General features: G+C 52.9%; 1 protein-coding gene across 3 annotated transcripts in view; it reads left to right on the top strand.

The window, feature by feature from the left end:
• The window catches only part of SP7 (Sp7 transcription factor), a 27,282-nt gene extending 13,587 nt beyond the window's left edge, over positions 1 to 13,695 (top strand). For 2 of the 3 annotated variants that reach the window (XM_024218234.1, XM_024218235.1), the window contains exon 2: positions 9,661 to 13,695. In XM_024218234.1, the coding sequence (XP_024074002.1) occupies positions 9,661 to 10,938 (1,278 nt within the window). In that variant the 3' untranslated portion in view covers positions 10,939 to 13,695. Of the gene's footprint in view, positions 1 to 9,658 lie in introns of all 3 variants that reach the window. The other variant, XM_024218233.1, reaches the window with a different exon arrangement.
• Positions 13,696 to 21,063: the final 7,368 nt, after the last annotated feature.

Consider the following 21,063-nt stretch of genomic DNA (forward strand, 5'->3'; position numbering starts at 1 on the left):
AGGGACTGTCTCTCCCTGTGTGTCTGTGCAGCGCCCGGCACCATGGGACTCTGTTGTGGGCTCTATGCTACTGAAATACAAATAACAATGATAATCATTCTGATTTGGTCACAATTCACACCCGGCTCACGCTTGTGCCTGGTGCCGGTTTTCCATAACCGCTCAGCGCTCAGCAGCTCCCATTGAGGACTCTCTCTCCCGCTAGCCCTAGAGATCTGTCTCCTCTGGCCTCAGCCCAGCTAGCAGCTCCCTCAGCTGCTGGTACCAACTGGCTGCCGATACCTCGCTGGTCTCCTGGTTTCACGTTGTCCCTGACAGCGGCCGGGGCACGGCAGGGGGCCGGGTAGTTGGGCTAGGACCTTTGGCCTGGGCTGATTCAAGCCGCAGGTCTATCTCAGCCACGGCCCGGCATATTCTGTTCCCTCTACCTGCCCCCACCACCGTGTTTCCTCAGACTCTGAGGCGGCAGCAACGCTGGGGTCTGGCACTTCCCACGGAGCAGCCCGGCCGCATCTGAGTCCCTGGGTGTTTTGTGTGAATAGCTGAGGCTCTGGTCTGGATGTTTCCATCTGCCCATGCCTGTTGCCAGCCAGAAGTGGGGAGGGGAGGGGGGATCTCAGACAGCTCCCTGTCCTCTCGCCTCGCCCGAGGGGCAGCACGACGTGGTGTTGACAGCCAGACTCATCCCCAGGCCAGCTCCTTGGACTGCATTGCTCCACAGTGCCTGGCACTGCCATGCTGTGGTTGCATTGCAAAGCCAGCAGGACCCTCCCAGGCTGCTGAAAGAGACACTCTCAGGCCAGATTTGGCTTGACATTAGGTGCTGCTGGGAAGGGGGCGAGTTCCTCTAATGCCCAGTCAAAAATGTTCCCCTGGAATCTACGTCACAACGGCCAACAGCAAATCCCCGTTGTCCTGGCAGCGGGTCGCCACTCAGGTACTGCAGCAGTGGGTTGGCATGGAATGGAAGCATGCTGGAAACCCATGCCCCGGTCTGCCCCTCGAAAGCCCCGAGACCACAATGAGGGGCATTGCTACGAGATTTATCCAGCCTGTCTACGCTACATGGGCAATCCACTCTAAGCACCCACTGTCCTGTCCCAGCACACCTTGGGACGGATCCTCGGGGAGGCAGGCTCCTCTTGGTTAGTTTCCAAGCCCTGAGACAGCTCTAGGGGCTTGTCTATGTGCAGCATCGCTCCAGTTTAATTTAAGGTGTGATTTGAAAGTGACTGAACGAAATCAGAGCCAAAGCCCCTTTGGCCACGTTTATTTCAGTTTAAACCAGACTCATGTTAGGAACAGGTTTAAGTGAAACCAAAATAAGATGCTCTTAATTTGAAATAAGATCGTCCACACAGGATTTTGCACTGGTTTAACTGAACCAGTTTAATGAATCTGGTACAACACATACTATGTGTAGACAAGTCCAGGATGTTACAAAACTGGTTGACTGATCAGCTGAAACTGACTAACTGCAATGGATTAGAACAGGAGCGGCGCCAGGGTTTTTGGCGCCCTAGGCAGGGGTCCTTCCGCGCTCCTGGTCGTTGTTGGCAATTCTGCGGCGGGGGGGTCCTTCCGCGCTCCCGGTCTTCCAGGCACTTCGGCGGCGGGTCCCGGAGCGAGTGAAGGACCCGCCGCAGAATTGCCGCCGAAGACCCGGAACGCGGAAGGACCTCCCGCCGCCGAATTGCTGCCGAGGGCGGCAAAATGCCGCCCCCCCAAATCCTGATGCCCTAGGCGACCGCCTAGGTCGCCTAAATGGAAGCGCTGGCCCTGGATTAGAAACAAAGTGACAGACGAAACTTAGATCGATTTTTTTTCATGGATTCATAGATGAAGGACCACTGTGATCATCGAGCGGACCCTCCTGTATAACACAGGCCATAGGACTTCCCTGAAATAATTCCTGTTTGAACTAGAGCATATATTTTAGAAAAACATCCGGTCTTGATTTTAAAGCCACCTATTTGAATCAATGCAAACTGCTAGTATAGACACACTTAATTCGGTTTTCCCCTTGCATCAATTGACTCAATCTAAATCAAAGCTAAACTGATTTACGTGAGGCTGTCTGCATTAGGCATTTGCATTGCCTTAACTAAACTGGCTTTTGGTTAAGTTTGTGCAGCTCTTTCAGTATGCAAGGCCTGTGTCTTGTTATGTTTGGAAAGCGAGTAGCAGATTGTGGGTGACACCAGAATCCTAATAAAAATAGTCTTAGCTCAGGGAAATAATAATAATAATTTTTTTTAAAAAGCCACAAATAGTGAAAAATAAAGTGCTTAAAAATATGATTCCTGAGCTGACAATCTTCCTGTAATAACAGACAAATCTAAGGCCCTCTAAAAATTCTTGGGAACAGTAGAGCCAGAACTCAGACTCTTCTGCTCCGAAAGCGCTACTACCTGTGTTCAAGGAGAATCTCCATCAGCAGTTTGCAGTAGAGGGTTTAGGACACATAGCTGAGCAGTTGTGATTCTCTCCAGCAGAGGGCAGTGGCACGTGTACAAAACTAGGCAAAACTATTACAAACATCTACAGAGTCTTTCAGCTCTTCCTCACCCCAATACAAATCAGCAGGGGGGCTGGTGGGGTGGGGGTGGGGGGATAGCTGTGATGTTAAAGAAGGAAATGCCAGTTTTTACACTCCAAATTCCAATGACAATATAGATAGATGCTTAGCATGTGGGTCAAAGCCTCTGAGTGATGAGCTGGAAATACGCTATGTTTTTTTACGCATTGCATGTTGGAATTGGCAAAGCCCCAAGCTCCCAGAGCAGCAGATTAAAAACATAAAGGGAGCAAATAAAGAGGAAGTCATTTAAGGAAGGGAAAGAGGAGGATTTAAAATGCCACAACGTAATTCAATTAAAAGGCCATAAAAAAAAGAGAGAGAAAGGCGAGATTGGAAACAGGAGGCTCTCGGAAGCCGTGAGCTCCTGCGTGGAGAGGATCAGCCATTCGGAGAAGCAAAATAATGAGACAAGCAAGGGGGGAAAAAAGCCAAGGGGCTGACGGCACGGATTCAGTGCAGCAAAGCTGGATTTATATCCTCGCTTCTGCATGTTAGGAAGGACGAGAGTTTTACTGAATGAGTTTTAACGATTCCAACAGAGTCTCTGTCCCTCCCCCAAATCAGCACTGGGCCCCAATTCAGGAAACCACTTAAGCACATGACGAGACATTTTATCATGAGCCTGGCAGTGCCTGATGTTTAATGTCAAGCCCTAGCTCCCGGAGTCATGGGGCAGTGCGAGAATCTCACTAAGAACATAAGAACGGCCATACTGGGTCAGACCAATGGACCATCTAGCCCAGTGTCCTGTCTTCCAACAGTGGCCGATACCAGATGCTTCAGAGGGAATGAACAGAACAGGGCAATTATCGAGTGATCCACCCCCTGTTGTCCAGTCCCAGCTTCCAGCAATCAGAGGCTTAGGGACACCTGGAGCATGAGGCGGCGTCCCTGACCATCTGGCTAATAGCCACAGAGGTGGCTAGCGCTTGTGGTTGCAGAGCAAAGCTGAAAAAAGGTGACCCTCCCCCCGAAACCTCCCCCAGAGAGCCAATAAAAAGAACATCAATCAGACTTCTTTTTGCCTAAATATGATGATCTTTGGGGGCCTGACTCAGGAGTTTTTTGAACGCTGGATGAGTTAAGCACGTGCTTAAATGCTTTCCTGAATCGGGGCCTGAGTTCTCAAGCCTCCAGCCCTGGGCTAGGCTAGGTCACACCACAAGGGCTTAGAAGAAGGGTGGTTTTGTGACTAAGCTGGAACTCGAGAGTAGAGGCCTCTCAGGCCTAATTTTTAAGCCCAGCCTGGACTCAAACCCACCCAACCCAACCCTGACATGCCCACCGGCCGCCCCACCTTGCTGGGTTGTATGTGTTGCGGAGCGAGAGAAGCTGGGACTCCCGGCACGTTCACTCTGCAGCACACGCAGCACAGCAAGGTGGCAGTGGCCGGAGGAGCGGGGCACACAGCTGCCACCGTGCTGACTCCGCAGGCAGGAGGAGGAGAGCTGATCCGAGCCCCAGAGGGTTCAGTTGTTCGCCCATGCTTGTGGTCAGGTCCCATCCAGGTCGGGTTGCAGGGCTCTACTCAAGAGACCTAGGTTCAGTTCCAGGCTCTGGTGCAGACTGTGTGTGACCTTGGGCAAGTCACTTAGACTTTCTGGCCCAGATCCTCAAAGGTATTCAGACACCTAACGCCCACAATGGGTGTGTGCCTCAGTTCCCCACCTTTAAAATCGGCATAATAATCCTGCCTTTCTCTGTCTCGCCCATGATTGAGCTCAAGGCCCCATTGTGCAAGTTATGTACATGTAGCATGATGCGGCCTTGATCTCCACTGAAATCTCTAGGTGCTACCTTAATGCAAATAACAACGTGAAGGAAATTCCCCAGATTTCATGCAGGTTGCAGTCTTTCTGTGACAGTGCAGCTTTATGACATGCATGGCAATGCCGAGTCCTGCAGGAAGATGTCGCACAGATCCATCAGGGGCAACCAGATGCTTTAAGGGTAAAGTGATGTATCTTTAGATTAGGGGGAGGGGGGGAAATGCAACAAGAAAAGTTAAAGAGTAAAGTCGCTTGGAAAGAACACTGTGTGTGTAGCTCCTCTATGACAGGCTGCGGCAATGCTGAGAACAAAATGGCTGAACAAGCAGGCAGAATTCTCTCCTCAGACTATTTAATTTTTTCTCGTTAGGTTCTGTTAATGACAAGAAAGGTAGAAATTAGGGCTGGTCAAAAATGTCCTATTGAAACTGTTTTAAGGTAGAAAATTGGGGTTTTGATTAAACAAACATTTTCACTAAACATGTCTGCTTTCTGCAGAGATTTTCAACCGTTCGTTAAAAAAAACCCCAACCCCCAAAATTTATATTTGGAAGCGATGTAATGGTGCCTTATGGGAGTTGTAGTTTGGGTGCCTCATGCCGTCACCAGCAAGACTACATCTCCCATGTTACACCATGGCTATGCCGCACCCATGATGCATTGTGGCAGCTCAGCAAGAGGGAGAACATGGTGTATCATGGGAGATGTAGTCCAGCCAGGGAGCCCAGTCCAGAGGGTAGAAGGCATCGAAACTACAACTCCCGTGAGGCACCACGGCAACATTTCTGAATAGAAATTTTTGGGTTTTGGATGAAAACTTTTGAATTTTTATTTTTCACCCACAATGTTGAAATTTTCCATGAAACCCTCCATTTTCCAGCCAACTCTGGTAGAAACATAAAGGGACAGGGCAGAGAAACCAAAGAGTTTCAGAGCAGACCACTCTTTTGGAGTCATACATGCAACTGGCAATGAAATCCTCCCAGACCATGAGGGGTGGCAGGTGGGACTGTATGTTACCATATGTCATGGGAAAGGTAATTTCCCTTGCAGTTGCAGTAGATTTGGATTTCACCTCTGTCCACAGTGCTATAAGCAGTGGTTTGCGAAATATCTGCAACAAAAATGCAATGCTTCTTGAATTTCAAGTCTTTTCACATTTCGTTCTGAACTCCAGAATGGGGACCGTTTCCATGGCAAATTTTGGTCAGGTGCATTAATTTTTCCAGTAAAAAAATAAAAATAAAGAACCCATCTTCTCTTACAGCCCCATCCCCCATGCAAAACACGTTGCCACCTGTTATTATTTATTATTTGTTATATTTAGGGTGACCAGACAGCAAGTGTGAAAAATTGGGACAGGGGGTGGGGGCTAATAGGAGCCTATATAAGAAAAAGACCCCAAAATCGGGACATCTGGTCACCCTAGTTATATCATAGCATCTGGGAACGCCAGCCACGGACCAGGACCCCCTTGTGCTCGGAGCTGTACAAACACCAGACAAAAAGTCCCTCTCCCAAAGAGCTTCCAAGGCAAGCTATAAGACACATGGTTTTATAAATGTGAAAACAGTCCTTTTCCCAAAAAAGTCACACACAGAATATCAGGGTTGGAAGGGACCTCAGGAGGTCATCTAGTCCAACCTCCTGCTCAAAGCAGGACAACCCCCAGACAGATTTTTGCCCCAAATCCCTAAATGGCCCCCTCAAGGATTGAACTCACAACCCTGGGTTTAGCAGGCCAATGTTCAATTGAACATTCCACAATGGTGCATGGTCTACTCATGAGTGTTAGTGACCCTTCCATGAGTAATATGTAAACCAAACCACACATCCCTTCTGATTCAGATTACACATGAGCCATCCGAGAGCGATCCTGACTGCAGGTGGCCATGAAGACTGATTCTGACAAGACTTAAGAACTTTTCGAACTCCAGGCATGGGAATAACCCTACTGAGGGCTTAAAATTAACTCTTTGCGTGGTCAGAGCACATCGCTTTCTGTAAGTCTGAGGTGTTACTCTAATGTCCTGCCCAGATTCCAATTTTGGGGTCGGATCCTCAGGTCAATATTAATAATAATTCTATTTAATTTATCATTTACATAGCGACAGCTGTTGTGATCGCTGCTTTGCTAGCTCCTGCCCTAACTTCCGCCTGCAGTTTCAAATGGACACAGTATTTTTCACTTCCTGCCCCAAATCATTGCGAGTGTTTCTTCCCGTAGGTAAACAGCTGGCACATCCCACCCCAGAGGTGGCTGCATTTTAATGGGGGTGGGGGTAAAGTCAGCCATAGGTATACACAGTAGTTAGGCAGCAGTAAAGTGGGTCAAGTGATTTGGAATCTTTTGGGAGTCAAAGACACGATAGAAACTCAACATACGTTGGCTAGAATGTTATTCATTTACAAGGATAACGTCAATTCGTAGAACTTACTAATGGCTGAAATGTGGCTTGGACAGAGGCATGAGATTGGCTGAGTAAGGACACAGGAGTGAAACGACAGCTCTGGTTTGTTTACTAACTTCTGAGCTATCTCAGGATCAGGGCTGGACTAAGCAGTGAGGTGTACCAGCAGAGCGGTGGGTCTAGGGTGGTCCCAGGTTTGGAAGAGCAGTGGGGAGAAGAAAGCCAGGACTAAAGAGCATGTGTGCAGAAGGCCCCATAGCAGACCATGGGGATCGGAAGGCATCAGCAGAGCTGTGCACAGGGAGGGTAATCCAGGGCTGGAACAGCAGAGGGGCTGCGTTCCAAACTGGGGGCAGAACCACAGCCTCTTGTGCTGCTGCTCAGATCAGCTCCTTTGGCCGAGCCCCTCTCTGCGAGAAGCAATTTTTTAAGATCAATAGGACCGCGCCACCCAGAGCGAAAACAGGGGCTGGATGCGAGGCGCGGTGATGCCAATTAGTCAAGCTACTCAGTGAGACCCAGATCTGAAGAAACTGACAAGCAGATCTGCCCCATTCAGTTAGGCTCCAGTTCCCAATTAACCCCTACTCATCCTGCCACACTCTCTAGACCAGATTTCCAAGACATCTCAGCTCCCATTTAGGCACCAAAGGTCTCAGCCGCTCAGGTGCAAATTGAGGGCTGAGCTCTATGGGAAATCTGGTCCTGATTGTGGAGTCACTTAGATTCACACCTCTGGTGAGCCCTTGAATATGTGACCCCACATCCAGTGGCTACATGAAAATAAGAGAAAAATTGGTGGGCGTCTTCCAAGTTCCACCCCCATGATAGGCTTGTCCCACACCTCTCAGAACTATTATTCAGAGAGTTCACACCTCACCCAGCTATTGTTTCAGGCTCTCTGCAGATTCAGGCAGACGTCGCTGTGTCAGTTACACATGGTAACTGTGCTGAAAACGTGAGATTCTTGCGAGCAGGAAGGCAATTTGGGATAGCTACGAGTATGCTGTATTGCCACGTACTACCCCAATCCGAGCCCTGTCCACATCTCACTTCTTCTGTTTTCACTAGCGCTGATTGGGAACATTTTTTCATCAGAAAATGCTGATTTGTCAAAACTAAATCTGCTCATGGGAAAGGATTGATTATGACAAATCTTTCAAATAAAAAAAATTGAAAAAAGAAGTGTTGACATTTTTGAAAAGAAAAGTTTTGTTTTTCAGTTCGAAACAACTTTTCATTTCAGAATTTTGGTGCATTTATACTTTAAAAAAAGTAAAAGGTTAATAAAAGGTCAAAATCAACCTGCAATGTTTCGAACTTACCAAAATGAAATGTTTCAGTTGACCTGATCTGAAATTTTTTCAGGTTATTGTTTTGCAAAAATATTTGAGATTTCAACTTTTCATCCTGATTCAGAATGGGAAAACATTTGGAAATCTCAGAAACTCTCATGATATGGGAAAACCTGCCTGGCTCTAGTTCTCAGTCCCTCTGCTCAGTTAGCGTTTGCCTCCTGTCCCACATTCTCCTTATGCCATTGGTGTGAGAATGTTTTGCTCCTGCTGCTTGGAGAAGTCTCCTTGTGTCTGTCCTCATCACAGACTCTCCTTGGTTTCTACCCCTTCATTTTTTCTCCGCTTCTGTTGGATTGTGCTTTAGTCAAATGCAAGTTATTGTGCTCAATACGAAGGTGAATGGGTGAAATTCTCTGGCCTGTGACATACAGGAGGTTAGAGATGATCTAATGACACATGTTGGCCTTAAAATGTATGAATCTATGAGTCACACTATATATTTTCTAAGGTTGGGATTTTCAGAGGAGGGTAAGGGATTTAGATGTATCTGAGATTCCTACCTAATCACATGACTCCAGGAGCTGGGGCTTTAGGATAAACAGCAAATATCTTGCGATTTGTGATTAAAATCATAAGAGTTGGTAACACTGTAACTGCCCAAATCCCGTTGAAATTCAGTGGGAATTGAGTGCTCAACTAAATTCCCATTGAAAACCCCAATTGACTTTGTGAGCTCCTAGGGTGCATCATGGGAATCCCAGGACTGCTGTGCGGCATGGGAAGTTAGTTCAGCTGAGGAGCTCAGTCCATAGCGGGGAGAATGGGGGCGTCAGATACCCGAATTACAACTCCCACAAGGCACCACTTTGGGGAAGGGGGGAGAATGCAATTACTATGAAACAATGAAGCCGGTTGGGAATTTTCCATTGAAATGTATCTTTGACGGAAAATGTGGTTTCTGCAAAATGGAAATTTTGTGTGGGAAAATGTTGACTTAGCCAATTTTTTTTTTAAGCTGTTGGAAAAATCAAAAGAAAATGTTTAGTTTGGGGTCAGTTTGACATTAATCTGCATCTGCCCGAACCACTGCAGTGCCTTCTGGGTGCCTCATGCCCTTTTTCTCCCGCTTGGGCGAGGCTTGCTGGCTGAACTACATCTCCCATGATGCACCACAGTCTCCCCTCTGGCTGGCCTTGGTGCATCATGGGAATCCCATGACCTCAAGGCATCATGGGAGATGTAGTGTCTCTGTGGAGCGCAGTCCATAACAGAGAATGGAGGCAGGAGGCACTGAACTACAACTCCCACGTGGCACCGCAGTGGTTCAGGTGAATGCAGATCTTGGGGATGCGGGGTGATTCTCTATTGTTCTCAATGGGGAGGGGGAGACTCTCCATTGTTCCCAGTGGGAGCTTATCTCTATCGTGCTGCATTTGTGTTGCCCCATGTCCTGGCCCCCTGCTCTTAGGGTGCCCCTGAATCAGCTTGGCCCTGTACAAACCCAGCTGCTGAAGGCCTCACTGAGCCCATGCCAACGCACATGATCAGCCGGTCCTGTCTCCCTTTGCTGACGCCTTGCCCTCCTTTCTCCCTTCCTGCAGGAAGAAGCTCGCTATGGCTCCAGCCCCCTGGCTATGCTAACGGCCACCTGCAATAAATTTGGAGGCTCCAGTCCAATCCGGGATTCGGCCACACCTGGGAAAGCGGGGAACCCTTTGGGGAAGAAGCTGTACCAGCTGGGAGCCGAGCAGTCCAGCCCCAAGCTCCGCAGCTCCGAGGCCATGGGAGATTCCTACACGGCCGCCTTCCCCAGTGGGAACGGGCTGATGTCCCCCTCGGCCAGCCCGCAAGCCTCCACCACCTACGGCAACGACTACAGCCCCTTCTCTCACTCCTTTCCAGCTTCCTCCGGCTCTCAGGACCCCTCATCCCTCCTGGTGTCCAAGGGCCATCCCTCGGCCGAGTGCCTTCCCAGTGTCTACACCTCCTTGGATATGGCGCACCCTTACGGCTCCTGGTACAAAGCCGGGATCCATCCTGGGATCTCCAGTAGCTCCAGCAATGCCACAGCCTCCTGGTGGGATGTGCACTCCAATACCAACTGGCTGAGTGCCCAGCCCCAGTCGGACGGCCTCCAGGGCTCCCTTCAGCCTGTGCCGGCCCAGACATCCCTGAGCCCTCAGCTGCCAAGCTACAGCTCCGACTTCACCACCTTGAACCCTGCCCCATACCCGGCCGTGGGCATCACCTCCTCCTCTCATCTCCTCCCTTCCGGCCAACACATGCTGTCCCAGGAGATGTACAAGCCCAAGCCTGTGGCCAACAACTCTCTGATGGAAGGCGGGATCGGACTGAAGGCCCCGCGTGGCGGCACCTTCAGCAGCACCACCGGCCGCTCGACGTGCGATTGCCCCAACTGCCAGGAGCTGGAGCGACTCGGGGCCTCAGCCGCCAGCCTGCGGAAGAAGCCCATCCACAGCTGCCACATCCCAGGCTGCGGGAAGGTCTACGGCAAGGCCTCCCACCTCAAGGCCCACCTGCGGTGGCACACGGGCGAGCGCCCCTTTGTCTGCAACTGGCTCTTCTGTGGCAAGCGCTTCACCCGCTCAGACGAGCTGGAGCGTCACGTCCGCACCCACACCCGGGAGAAGAAGTTCACCTGCCTGCTCTGCAACAAGAGGTTCACCCGCAGCGACCACCTCAGCAAGCACCAGAAGACCCACACCGAGATGGGGGCGGCCAAGCCCGCCGAGGGCGAAGCCGAGAGGGAGGAGACGGCCACTGGCAGTGGCTCTCCAGGCGCGGCCTTGCAGGACGGGCTTGCCAACGACGACAAAGACACCACCAGCCCTGAGCAAAGCAGCTTGCTGGAGATCTAAGCTAGGGGTGGAGCTTCTCCTCCAGCCTCCTCCTCCTGTTTAGTTCCCCTTCTCGCTGAGATAATTTATTTCCTGGGGGAAGTGGCGGCTCAGATGCAGACACCTATTGGGTTCTTGGACGGGATTCTCTTGGGACCCTTGCTTTCTGCTCCACCCAGGCATGGGAGAGTTAAATGACCTTGATGCAAAGTCACATGGAGCAGGGGCTGGGATTTGAACCCAGTCCCTAGGTCGTGTTGTTTTCTTTGCCGTGAATAGGCCTACTGAGCCTTTTGTCCTACCTGGCCGGGATCGCTCGCAAAGCCACTGGCACCGTCTTCCTAAGGAGTTACTCAAGGTTGACCAAGGTGTGTGTGGGAGGAATCATCGCCCAGTGAGGGCTTGATCCTGGGCACTGGGAACCTGATCCTGCAAAGACAATGGGACTACTCGTGAGTTTGGTGTTCAGCGGGTGCATAGATGGATTGGGGCCCTGGAACTCAGCCCCTACCAGGATCGGGCCCTGAATGGTGCATCAGAACCTTTGCCCTCAGGTCAGAGGGGGCAGGGGAGGATACAAATAACCCATGTCGTCCTCCACCCACTTTACAAAGGAGGGCCACCAGTCACTATGCGGAGATATCAAGAGGAGCTTCCACCTTCCCCTCCCCCCTTCCCCCCGTGTATTTAATCTAGAAATGTAAGAATTATATTTATGTCTTAAGTTATGATGATGAGTTAAGGGAGCGGGGTGGGGGGGTTTCAAGAGACCGTTGTGTTTAAAACACAGGAGGAGTTGTCTTTTAACGAGGGGCTCCCTATTAATTGGTCGTCTCTCTTGACAGGGCCTCTGTGATAAAGTTGACCTGCATTTAGCTTTGGGCCCTTTTTGGTTTTTGCTTCTTTATGATGGAGGGAAAAAACAACAACCCTGAACATTCCCCCCCCCCCACTTAAACACCTTTTTAAAAAAATTCTCCTTAGTTTTTTACCTTATTAATATCAGGAATTTTAAAAATAGCTCAGGGACAGATTTCCAGTTCTTCAGCACGCTCAATCCGGGCCAGATTGACAAAAGAGCTCCGCACCCATACAGGGATAGGCACATAAGTGAAGTCCTCAGCAACCAACCTGCCCCATATATTTAGGTGCCTAAATAAGAATTGAGCTCTTTTGTAAATTTCAGTCATAATGTCTGATCTTCCGTGGTGTTATTTTTTTGCTAGGTGACCTTTGGGAGGTCTCAGGGATGTGTACTGTGAGCAGGAATAACTTAAAGGGGTGGTTTATTAACAATGGATTCCTTTCTCCAGAATGTTAGTTAGGCATCAGAGTCAAACAGGTGCTGACAAAGACAAGAGTTTTAACAGTCTGTCTAAAAAAATCCCTACCTGTTTCATTGCTCAGCTCTTGTGATGTCACTGTTTCACTAGATCTCTGGTCACCATAGAGTCTTCCAGCCCAGACAGGACCTGAATTAGGGATGTAGGACTGAAACGGACCTCCCAGGTCATCAAGTCCAGTCCCCTATTTTCACAGGCAACCCTGGCAGATAATCCCCTTCATACACGTATTAAGCACCATCTTAAAACTAGTTAGGGTGTTTGCTCCCACTGCCTCACCTGACAACTCCAGACTGTAAACTCATTAGGACAGGGATTCGCTTTTGGTTTGTAGCTGGGCAGCGCCCTGCACAATGGGGCTGCAGTTCTGCCTGGAGCCTATGGGTGCTACCTCATACCAGTAATAGTAATGATGATGCTGATGATTTTTTTTTAAAATGTAAAAAACAAGCAGAAAACATTTCTTCTTTTTTTTAAAGCTTTTCTGGCCTCATCCATCATAAAGGGGCAGGAGCCCATTTTTCCCCCTTGCAGGTCTCCCTAAAGGAAGGGCGCCTCTGTTAATGGTGGGGTCGTCTCTGTGTGCTAATGGAGGAGGCGTTTAATTAACGAGCGTCGCTTCATTTGAAGGGGGTTCTCTGTCAAAAGCCTGGGGGGCTCTCAACAGGGATTGGGGCTCGCAGGTAGTGGGGAGGGCTCCATATGTGTGACTGTTAATTGGGGAGCGGAGTGAGACGTGCGTCTCTCTTCCTATCCCCCCAGGAAACATGGGAGCCAGAGGGAACCGGCCATCGGGGTATGAAAACGATGTGCCCCTTTTCAGCCAAGTGACACTCACCACGCCCACGTACGCACACTTGCTCAGACTCACACTTACGCGCTTGTGCGTGCGCGCGTGCAGACACACACACACACACAGGGGGGGAGGGCAGCAGGTAGCTGGCAGAAGCATTCAACTGAACACTCCAAGCATCTATTAATTCTCTCCATGTAGGGTAACATGGTGGACCAAAGACTTAGCTGGTGTCAGTTGCGGTAGCTTCCCTGATTTCAACCCCCTTCAACTTTTAACACACTGCCCCCACGCCTGCCCCCAAGCAAAAAATATATGGGGCAAAAATCAGCTTTGCTGTAAGTGTAACCGACTGGGGAGGGTATATCACAGATGCCCAGCTGTGCCCACTCCACAGAGTTCGTTACAGCCCCAGCTAAGGAGGCTGATGCTTTTCGGTCCCCGGTTCTATCCCTGGTGCCTCCACGCAAGGTGGAGGCCATCACATAAGCAGATGTCGACGCCACCGGCATCAGAGGGAACAAGATGGTGTTTTTAAACGTCACCCCTCACCTCCCGCAACGCTCCTCACCGCCATCTGATTCGGAATTGAATTGTTTGGATTTTGGTTTTGTTGGTTTTAATTTAAGTAATAAAAGATGAGCTACGTTGGACCCGTGCGAACGTGACTTTGTTAAAAGATCCAGCGTCTCTGGCGGGCGGGGAAGAGCGAGCTAGAGAAGACCGTGTCCGAAATGAGCTTCTAGGATTCATTAGCCAATAATCAGGAGGGCCCCTTTGTGTGGGGAGCTGTACAAACATATTGGGAGGGACAGACTCGGTCGTGGAGACACGGCAGACAAAAAGGAGGGTGGGGGAAGAAAGGAAGTCATTCCAATTGAACAGATGGGGATCTGAGGCCCAGATGCTCAAAGGCATGTAAGCACCTAACTCTCATGGGCACACAGGGAGTCTGTAGTAGATTTCTCCTGACTCCCACTCCAGTGCCTTATCCATATCTTTGAGGCTAGGGAGGGTGCGCTAGTGTGGTGTATCTCACGAAACTGGGAGGGAGTGGGACGCGTGTGTGGGATGGGTCACCAGGCATTGAAAATCTCCCTGCAATCCAAGAGAGAGAAGGTGGGTGAGATAATCTCTTTTATTGGACCGATTTCTGCCCATGAGAGAGACGCGCTTTCGAGTTCCACTGAGCTGCAAAATGCAACAGAAAGCGAAGAAAACCTCCCTCTCCTATTCCCCTGCCCTTAAAGGTAACGTGTCCTCTGCCTCTCGAACACACAGCGGCGTCACTGACACATTTTTCACTGTCAACATAAGGGCTGTTTGTGAACATTTTTTAGTTTGACTAAAGATGCTGCCCTGCTGAGAGGTTTCGCTCCAGGGCAGCCGAGCGGGACTCGGCGGACCTGGCCTCCATTCCCAGCTCTGCCACTGATCCTGGGCGCATCACTTCATGATAGTGCCTAGCTCTCATCCAGCGCTCGGCACCTTTAGATCCCAAAGTTCTTAGTGCCGGTGCCATTTTACAGATGGGGAAACTGAGGCAGGGGGATGGCCGTGACTTGCAAGCTCACCCAGCAGGCCATTGGCAGAAGTAAGAATAGAGCCCAGGTCTCCTGAGTCCCAGTGCAGTGCAGTGCAGTACAGTATCCAGTAGACCATGCTGCCACTGTTTTCCCTTTCTCTAACATGGGGCTAACACTTTCCTCCTTCACAAAGGGCTGTGAAATGCATGAGACGCTCAGATACTACAGTGACAAGGTCCACGTAGGCACCAAGATAGATCCCCCAGGCTGCCCGTCCCCTCCTTTGCAGGCTAGCAATATTTCAGCACGGTCTGTGTGCTACCTAACGGCCCCGTAGCACAGGCTGCAAATGAGAAACAAGATTACGTCTCCGACCACTGTCGCCAATAGCACAAGACGCGTTCCTTCCCGGCTTGATACACCTGAGATCATTCATTGACTCATCGATTTCAAGGGCAGAAGGATTCATTAGGTCCTCTAGTCTGATCTCCTAACACCAGCCAGAGAATTTCTCTCACTTCCTCCTGTACTGAGCCATTAACGTGTCTCTGACTAAGCATCTTCCAGAAAGACATCCAGGCAGGACCCCCCCTCCCAGCACCACAGGGCACCAGGTGGGTAAATAAACAAAGCAAATAGAATATTTTCCTCCTCTCCAAGAAGGAAAGTAAGGAATGGGGAGACTATAGAATCATAGAAGATTAGGGTTGGAAGGGACCTCAGGAGGTCATCTAGTCCAACCCCCTGCTCAAAGCAGGACCAATCCCCAACTAAATCATCCCAGCCAGGGCTTTGTCAAGCCTGACCTTAAAAACGTCTAAGGATGGAATGAGAGCAAAAGGGAGTGAGAAAGAGGGAGGAGGCGGAGGACAGCGAGAGACCTGGCCACCCATGAGATGCTAACCGCTCTGAATTTGCTGAGCGGTTCCCTGGTAGTGCAGGAAGCTGGGGTGTCTGCCTGGCACCAGGCAGCCAAGAACTCGGCTAAAGCCAAAGCGGTGAAGCCCAAGGCGGCCAAGCCCAAGCCGACGAAACCCCAAACAGTGCAGGTTAAGAGCCTAAAGAAGAAGTGAAATGATGGGAGATACTTACCAGCTCCTGTGGAGCCCTGCTGGAGGCGGCTGCAGGCCTGATTAGGCACCACATGGTACCTAAATCGTCAGATGCCCTGCTGCCCGGCAGCTGGGTCTGAGTCGGGCGGAAGGGTACGTGCTGGGGGTAACACCAGCCCCTAATGGGGCTGGGCTCCTACATCCCCAGGGAGCTGAGATTTGCATGGGCTCAAAGCAAACCCAGCAAGACCTTTGGAGCTAGGTCAGAGCTGCTAGGGGTGTACAGATATTGGGATTCTGGGGTCCCCAACGCCCTCAGCTAGTCGTCTTCTGACTTTAGTAACCCCTGGAGCCCCCAGCCAAGCTCAGGGCCCCATTGTGCCAGGTGCTGCACAGACACAGAGTGAGACAGTCCCCACCCTAAAGAACTCGCAGTCTGAATAGACAAGGAGTGGGGAGGGGAAACTGAGTCATGAGGAGGGGACGTGACTTGCCCAAGGTCACCAAGCAGATCAGTAGCAGAGCCAGGAATACAACCTGCGTGTCCAGAGCCAGCCAGTACTCTACCCACTAGCCCACACTGCCCCCTAGCTTGTGGGGCTGCTCTGTACACCATAGAACTTGCCACATGCTAGAGCACTCTGTATTCCACTCCAGGCCCTGCTGTCCCACGCTATCTCATACACGAGGTGGGTGCCAAACCGCCTCTTTGTGGCTCAGTTTCCCCTCCCACCCCTTGTCTATTCAGACTGTGAGCTTTTTGGGGCAGGGACTGTCTCTCGCTCTGTGTCCGTGCAGCACCTGGCACAATGGGCCCCTGACACGAGATGGGTGTCAAACCCGGATGGGACAAGCCGGACACCTCAGGCCCAGCGGAGTGCACAGCTCACGGACCCAGAAAACGAGGCAAGGCGCATCTCAAGGGCAGAGGCCCTTTCGCCTCCCTTGTGCCAGGGTCTTAATGTGGCATCGCTGGGTCTCCCCCATGCCAAGCTCTCCCTGCTGGTGAACTTCAGGTGGAGTGGAGCCGGCTCCAGAGGTCAGCGAGAGGCCAAGCGGGCGTGGTGGTGGGGCGGGCGAAGGGAGGGAAACGCCCCCCACCCTCCCCAGGACCACAGTAATAATCACAAAGCCCCCGAGTTGTTGTTAGGGAAATCATCACCAGCGAAGCTCCCAGCCCCCATGGAACAAAAGGGCTTCTGTGCGGCCCATAAGCGCACAATGGGGCTTTGTAGGGAGACGGGCTCCCGTCTGCAGGGACGGCAATTACCGCCAACACCGCGGCCACGCCAGACGGCCCCGGTGTTAACTCCTTGGCTCACGAGACGCCGGCCGGACCGAGCCCAAAGGAGCCCCGAGGAATGGGACTCGAGAGCCCTTGCTGAGTCGTCCCCTGTCCTGACGGAGCGCTGCTGCCCTGGGTCCCGAACCCACATTGCAATGCTAGGGCAAACTCAACCCTGGTGTAACAGCGCCGCCTGCTGGGAGAGGTCGGGACTGGAGTAGCCGGGACCTCCCCTTATAGTCAGAGCTCCTGCCCCACTCCCCACAGCGCCCCCTGCTGGGAGAGGCCAGGACTGGAGTAGCCGGCAGCTCCCCCCACTGCCAGCGCTCCTGCCCCATTCTCCAGAGCACCCCCTGCTGGGAGAAGCTGGGGCTGTTGTCAACCCACAGCTAAAACCGCTTTTGAGGGAGGTGAACGCTGGTTTCTGTGTCTGTTTCCCACTGTTGCACTAGCCCTGGTGCACCTCCTCTTGTGCGCAGCAGAGCACTAGTATAGACAAGAGGCTGGTGTTTCTACCGCCATCGTGTCTGACAGCGGGCCCGGGGACATGGTGGTGAAATGTAAGTGTGCCGTTGTGTATGTCCATATGTATATGTGTGTGTGGCGTGCATAGCCATTTGTATGTGTGTGCATTTGTCTACAGTCATGTGTGTGAGCATGGGCATGCATTTGTGTGGGGGTGTGTGTTCATTTTCATATGCGCATGTGTGTCCGTGTGTGTGCATTTGTACATTTGCATGTGCGTGTGCTTGTGTGTCTGTGCCCATTTGTGTGTGTACATGTCAATGCGTGTGTACCTGTGAGTGTGCGTGTGCCTGCACATGTGTGTGCATGGAGATCTGTATGTTGACTTCCACGGGGCCACTTATGTGCTGAAGTGCTTGGCTGGATCGGGCCCCGAGTGCACCAGGGCGCGGCATCAGGGAGAGATTTTCCCCGAAAGTACTGCTGGGTCCCCATAGCACCACAGTTACAGGAGCATCCACAACTAACCCCTCAACACCTCAGCCAGCCAGTCTGCCTCTGGGGAGCCCTCCCCCACCCCTGCTCTGGGGAGCTCTCCCCCACTGTCCCCTCCCCCACTGCTCTGGGGAGCCCTCCCCCACTGTCCTCTCCACCACTGCTCTGGGGGGACCTCCCCCACTGTCCTCTTCACCACTGCTCTGGGGGGACCTCCCCCACCCTACCCCACACCCCAGCTCTAGGGAGACCTCCCCCAACCTACCCCTCCACCCAGGGACGACTCTATGTTTTTTGCCGCCCCAAGCACGGCAGTCAGGTGGCCTCCGCTGGTCACGCGGATTCGGTGGCGTTTCTGCGGGTGATCTGCCAGTCCCACGGCTTCGGCATACCCGCCGCTAGGGTGACCAGATGTCCCGATTTTATAGGGACAGTCCCGATTTTTGGGTCTTTTTCTTATATAGCCTCCTATTACCCCCCACTCCCTGTCCCGATTTTTCACTCTTGCTGTCTGGTCACCCTACCCGCCGCCGAATTGCCATGGAAGCCACGGGACCGGCGGACCTTCCACAGACATGCCGCCGAAGGCTGTCTGACTGCCGCCCTCACGGCAACTGGCACGTCACTCCCCGCGGCTTGCCGCCCCAGGCATGCGCTTGCTGCGCTGGTGCCTGGAGCCGCCCCTGCCTCCACTTCTGCCCTGGGGAGATCTCCCCCACTGTTCCCTCCACCACTGCTATGGGGGGACCTCCCCCACCCCTGCTCTGGGGAGACCTCCCCCACTGCCCCTTCCACCACTGCTCTGGGGAGACCTCCCCCACCCTACCCCCACCCCTGCTCTGGGGAGACCTCCCCCACCCCTGCTCTGGGGAGACCTCCCCCACTGCCCCTTCCACCACTGCTCTGGGGAGACCTCCCCCACCCTACCCCCACTCCTGCTCTGGGGAGACCTCCCCCACCCCTGCTCTGGGGAGACTTTCCCCGCCCTACCCCCTACTCCAGTTTTGGGGGGACCTCCCCCACCCCTCCACCTCTGCTCTGGGGAGACCTCCCCAACCCTACCCCCCACTCCAGCTCTGGGGGGACCTCCCTAACCTTCCCCTCCACTCCTGCTCTGGGGAGACCTCCTCCAACCTACCCCCTCACCCAAGCTCTGAGGAGACCTCCCCAACCCTACCCTTCTCCTCCTGCTCTGGGGGGACTTCCCTCCACTCCTGCTCTGAGGAGACCTCCCCCACCCTACCCCCCACCTCTTCCTGGGGGGGGAGACCCCCACCCTACCCCTTCACCTCTGCCCTGGGGGGACCTCCCCAACCTTGCCCCCCAACCCTGCTCTAGGGGGACCTGCCCCACCCTACGCCTGCCTCTGCTCTCTCCCAAAGCAGCAGGAGACACAAACAACCTTGGGATTCCTTCCAGCACCGACAGTGCGGTCGCCTGCACCCAGCAAAGCCCTGGGCCCCGACTGTCCTAGAGCTGGGGAGCTGCTGGGCTCACTTCCCCACAGGCTCCTCGGGCTCGTCGCTGTAGGGTCTGACGCCTGGAAGCTGCCCAGCTACGTCGCTAACGGTCTCTCCCACTCCTCCAGGAAAGGAAGCCCCAGAGTGTGGCATCTGGCGGGGAGGTGGAGGGGGAAGGAACTGCCCCCCACCCAGGAAAGGCTCTCACCGAGTTAGTCTCTCCAGCCTGGGGCACACGAAGGCTCTCGACGGACCACACACCGTGAGGCGCACAGTAGCTGCACAGCTGGGAAGCACATCTGCTCTCCTTCTGGCCTACGCCGACCCACGTGCCCGGCGCGGCCCCGAAGCCCAGAGTCTCTGTGGTGCCCGAGCCCCTCCCTGTCTTCCTCTCCCTTCCCTCGGAGGGGGGGGGGTGTCAACTTCCAGTAGCCTCATCCTGCAGTTTGCATGAGGGGACGGGTTTCCAAAGGGTGTGTGTGTGTGGCGGGGGACTGCATCTTGCAATGAACTTCCATGATCTTCAGGTGAGCTGTGACTGAAAAACGCTGCCCCTTGGCTGGCAGGGGGGCTACGGGCATGATGAGCCAGCCCCCCCCTTCCCCTACACCTTCCAGGGCTTACCCAGCAGGAAGCAGGCTGGCTGGTGCCCGGGGGAAATCTGGAGTGATCTGAAGCAGGGGTTGGCCCCAGCAGTGGAGATGCCGAGGAATTTCCTCCATTGCTTTGTGACAGTCCAGGAACTGGAGCAGGAGCCAGCGAGGCCCTGCTGGATCATGGGTGTGCAAGGATTGTGGGTGTGCGCAGATGCATGGTGTGTGTGTGTGTGTGTGTGTGTGCACGTGTGTCAATGCATGTGCCTGCCTTATGTTTGTGCATAAACGTGTGTCAACTCCACTGGGACACCCCCCCCTCCAGGGGTCACCCAAGCAGCCACGGAGCCTTGTTCCCTTCTTCCAGCTTGCCTGTTGCTCCGCCCTGGCCCAACCAAATCGGATTGATTTTCTGTAGCACCCCCATTATTATTAGTACTCTGAGTTTTGCTCTGGTGGCGCTGTCCGGCCCCATCTGAGATCAGGGTCCCACTGTGCCAGGTGCTGCACAGACTGCCCCGGCTCCAGAGAGCTCACAGTCTGAACAGACAAAGGGTGGGAGGGGAAACTGAGGCACAGAACGGGGCAGTAACTTGCTCAAGGTCACCCAGACTGAGACTGGAACCCCGGTGTCCTACGTCCCAATCCCGGGCTCCACCCACTTCACCATACTGCCTCTCCTCCCCCACATCACCTTAAATGCTTTCCAGACAGAGCAGAAGGGGCGCTCCCGGCCCTGAAGAGCTACCAGGCAAAGAGCCCCACACTGTGATCACACAGGGGGGTTCGGAGTCCCGCTGTCATTCCCTCCCCAGTCCAGCTGTTACAGCTCAAAGTGCTCATGGGTTCAGGGCCCCTTGGCCATGCCTGAAAAGGGTTAATAGGGCGACAGGATTGTCCCTAGCCTAGCTGAGAGCAGGTGCAGGGTGTCTTCCAGTGGGGAGGAAATTACACCTAATCCCTTGGCAGGCTAAACTGCTAATCCCCTCCCCACACACGCCCCTTCCCTAAACACCCCCACACCTCTCCCCTCCCAGCAACCCACTGGCCTCCCCTTTAGCACTCACCCTGAGCCGACAGAGGAATAGAGCTGCACGCAGAAGAGGCCCTGGCCAGAGTCTCTGGGGTTCCCTT

The sequence above is a fragment of the Terrapene carolina genome, unplaced genomic scaffold, assembly GCF_002925995.2.
Source record: "Terrapene carolina triunguis isolate 2854851 unplaced genomic scaffold, T_m_triunguis-2.0 Scaffold836, whole genome shotgun sequence".
Taxonomy (NCBI): Eukaryota; Metazoa; Chordata; order Testudines; family Emydidae; genus Terrapene; species Terrapene triunguis.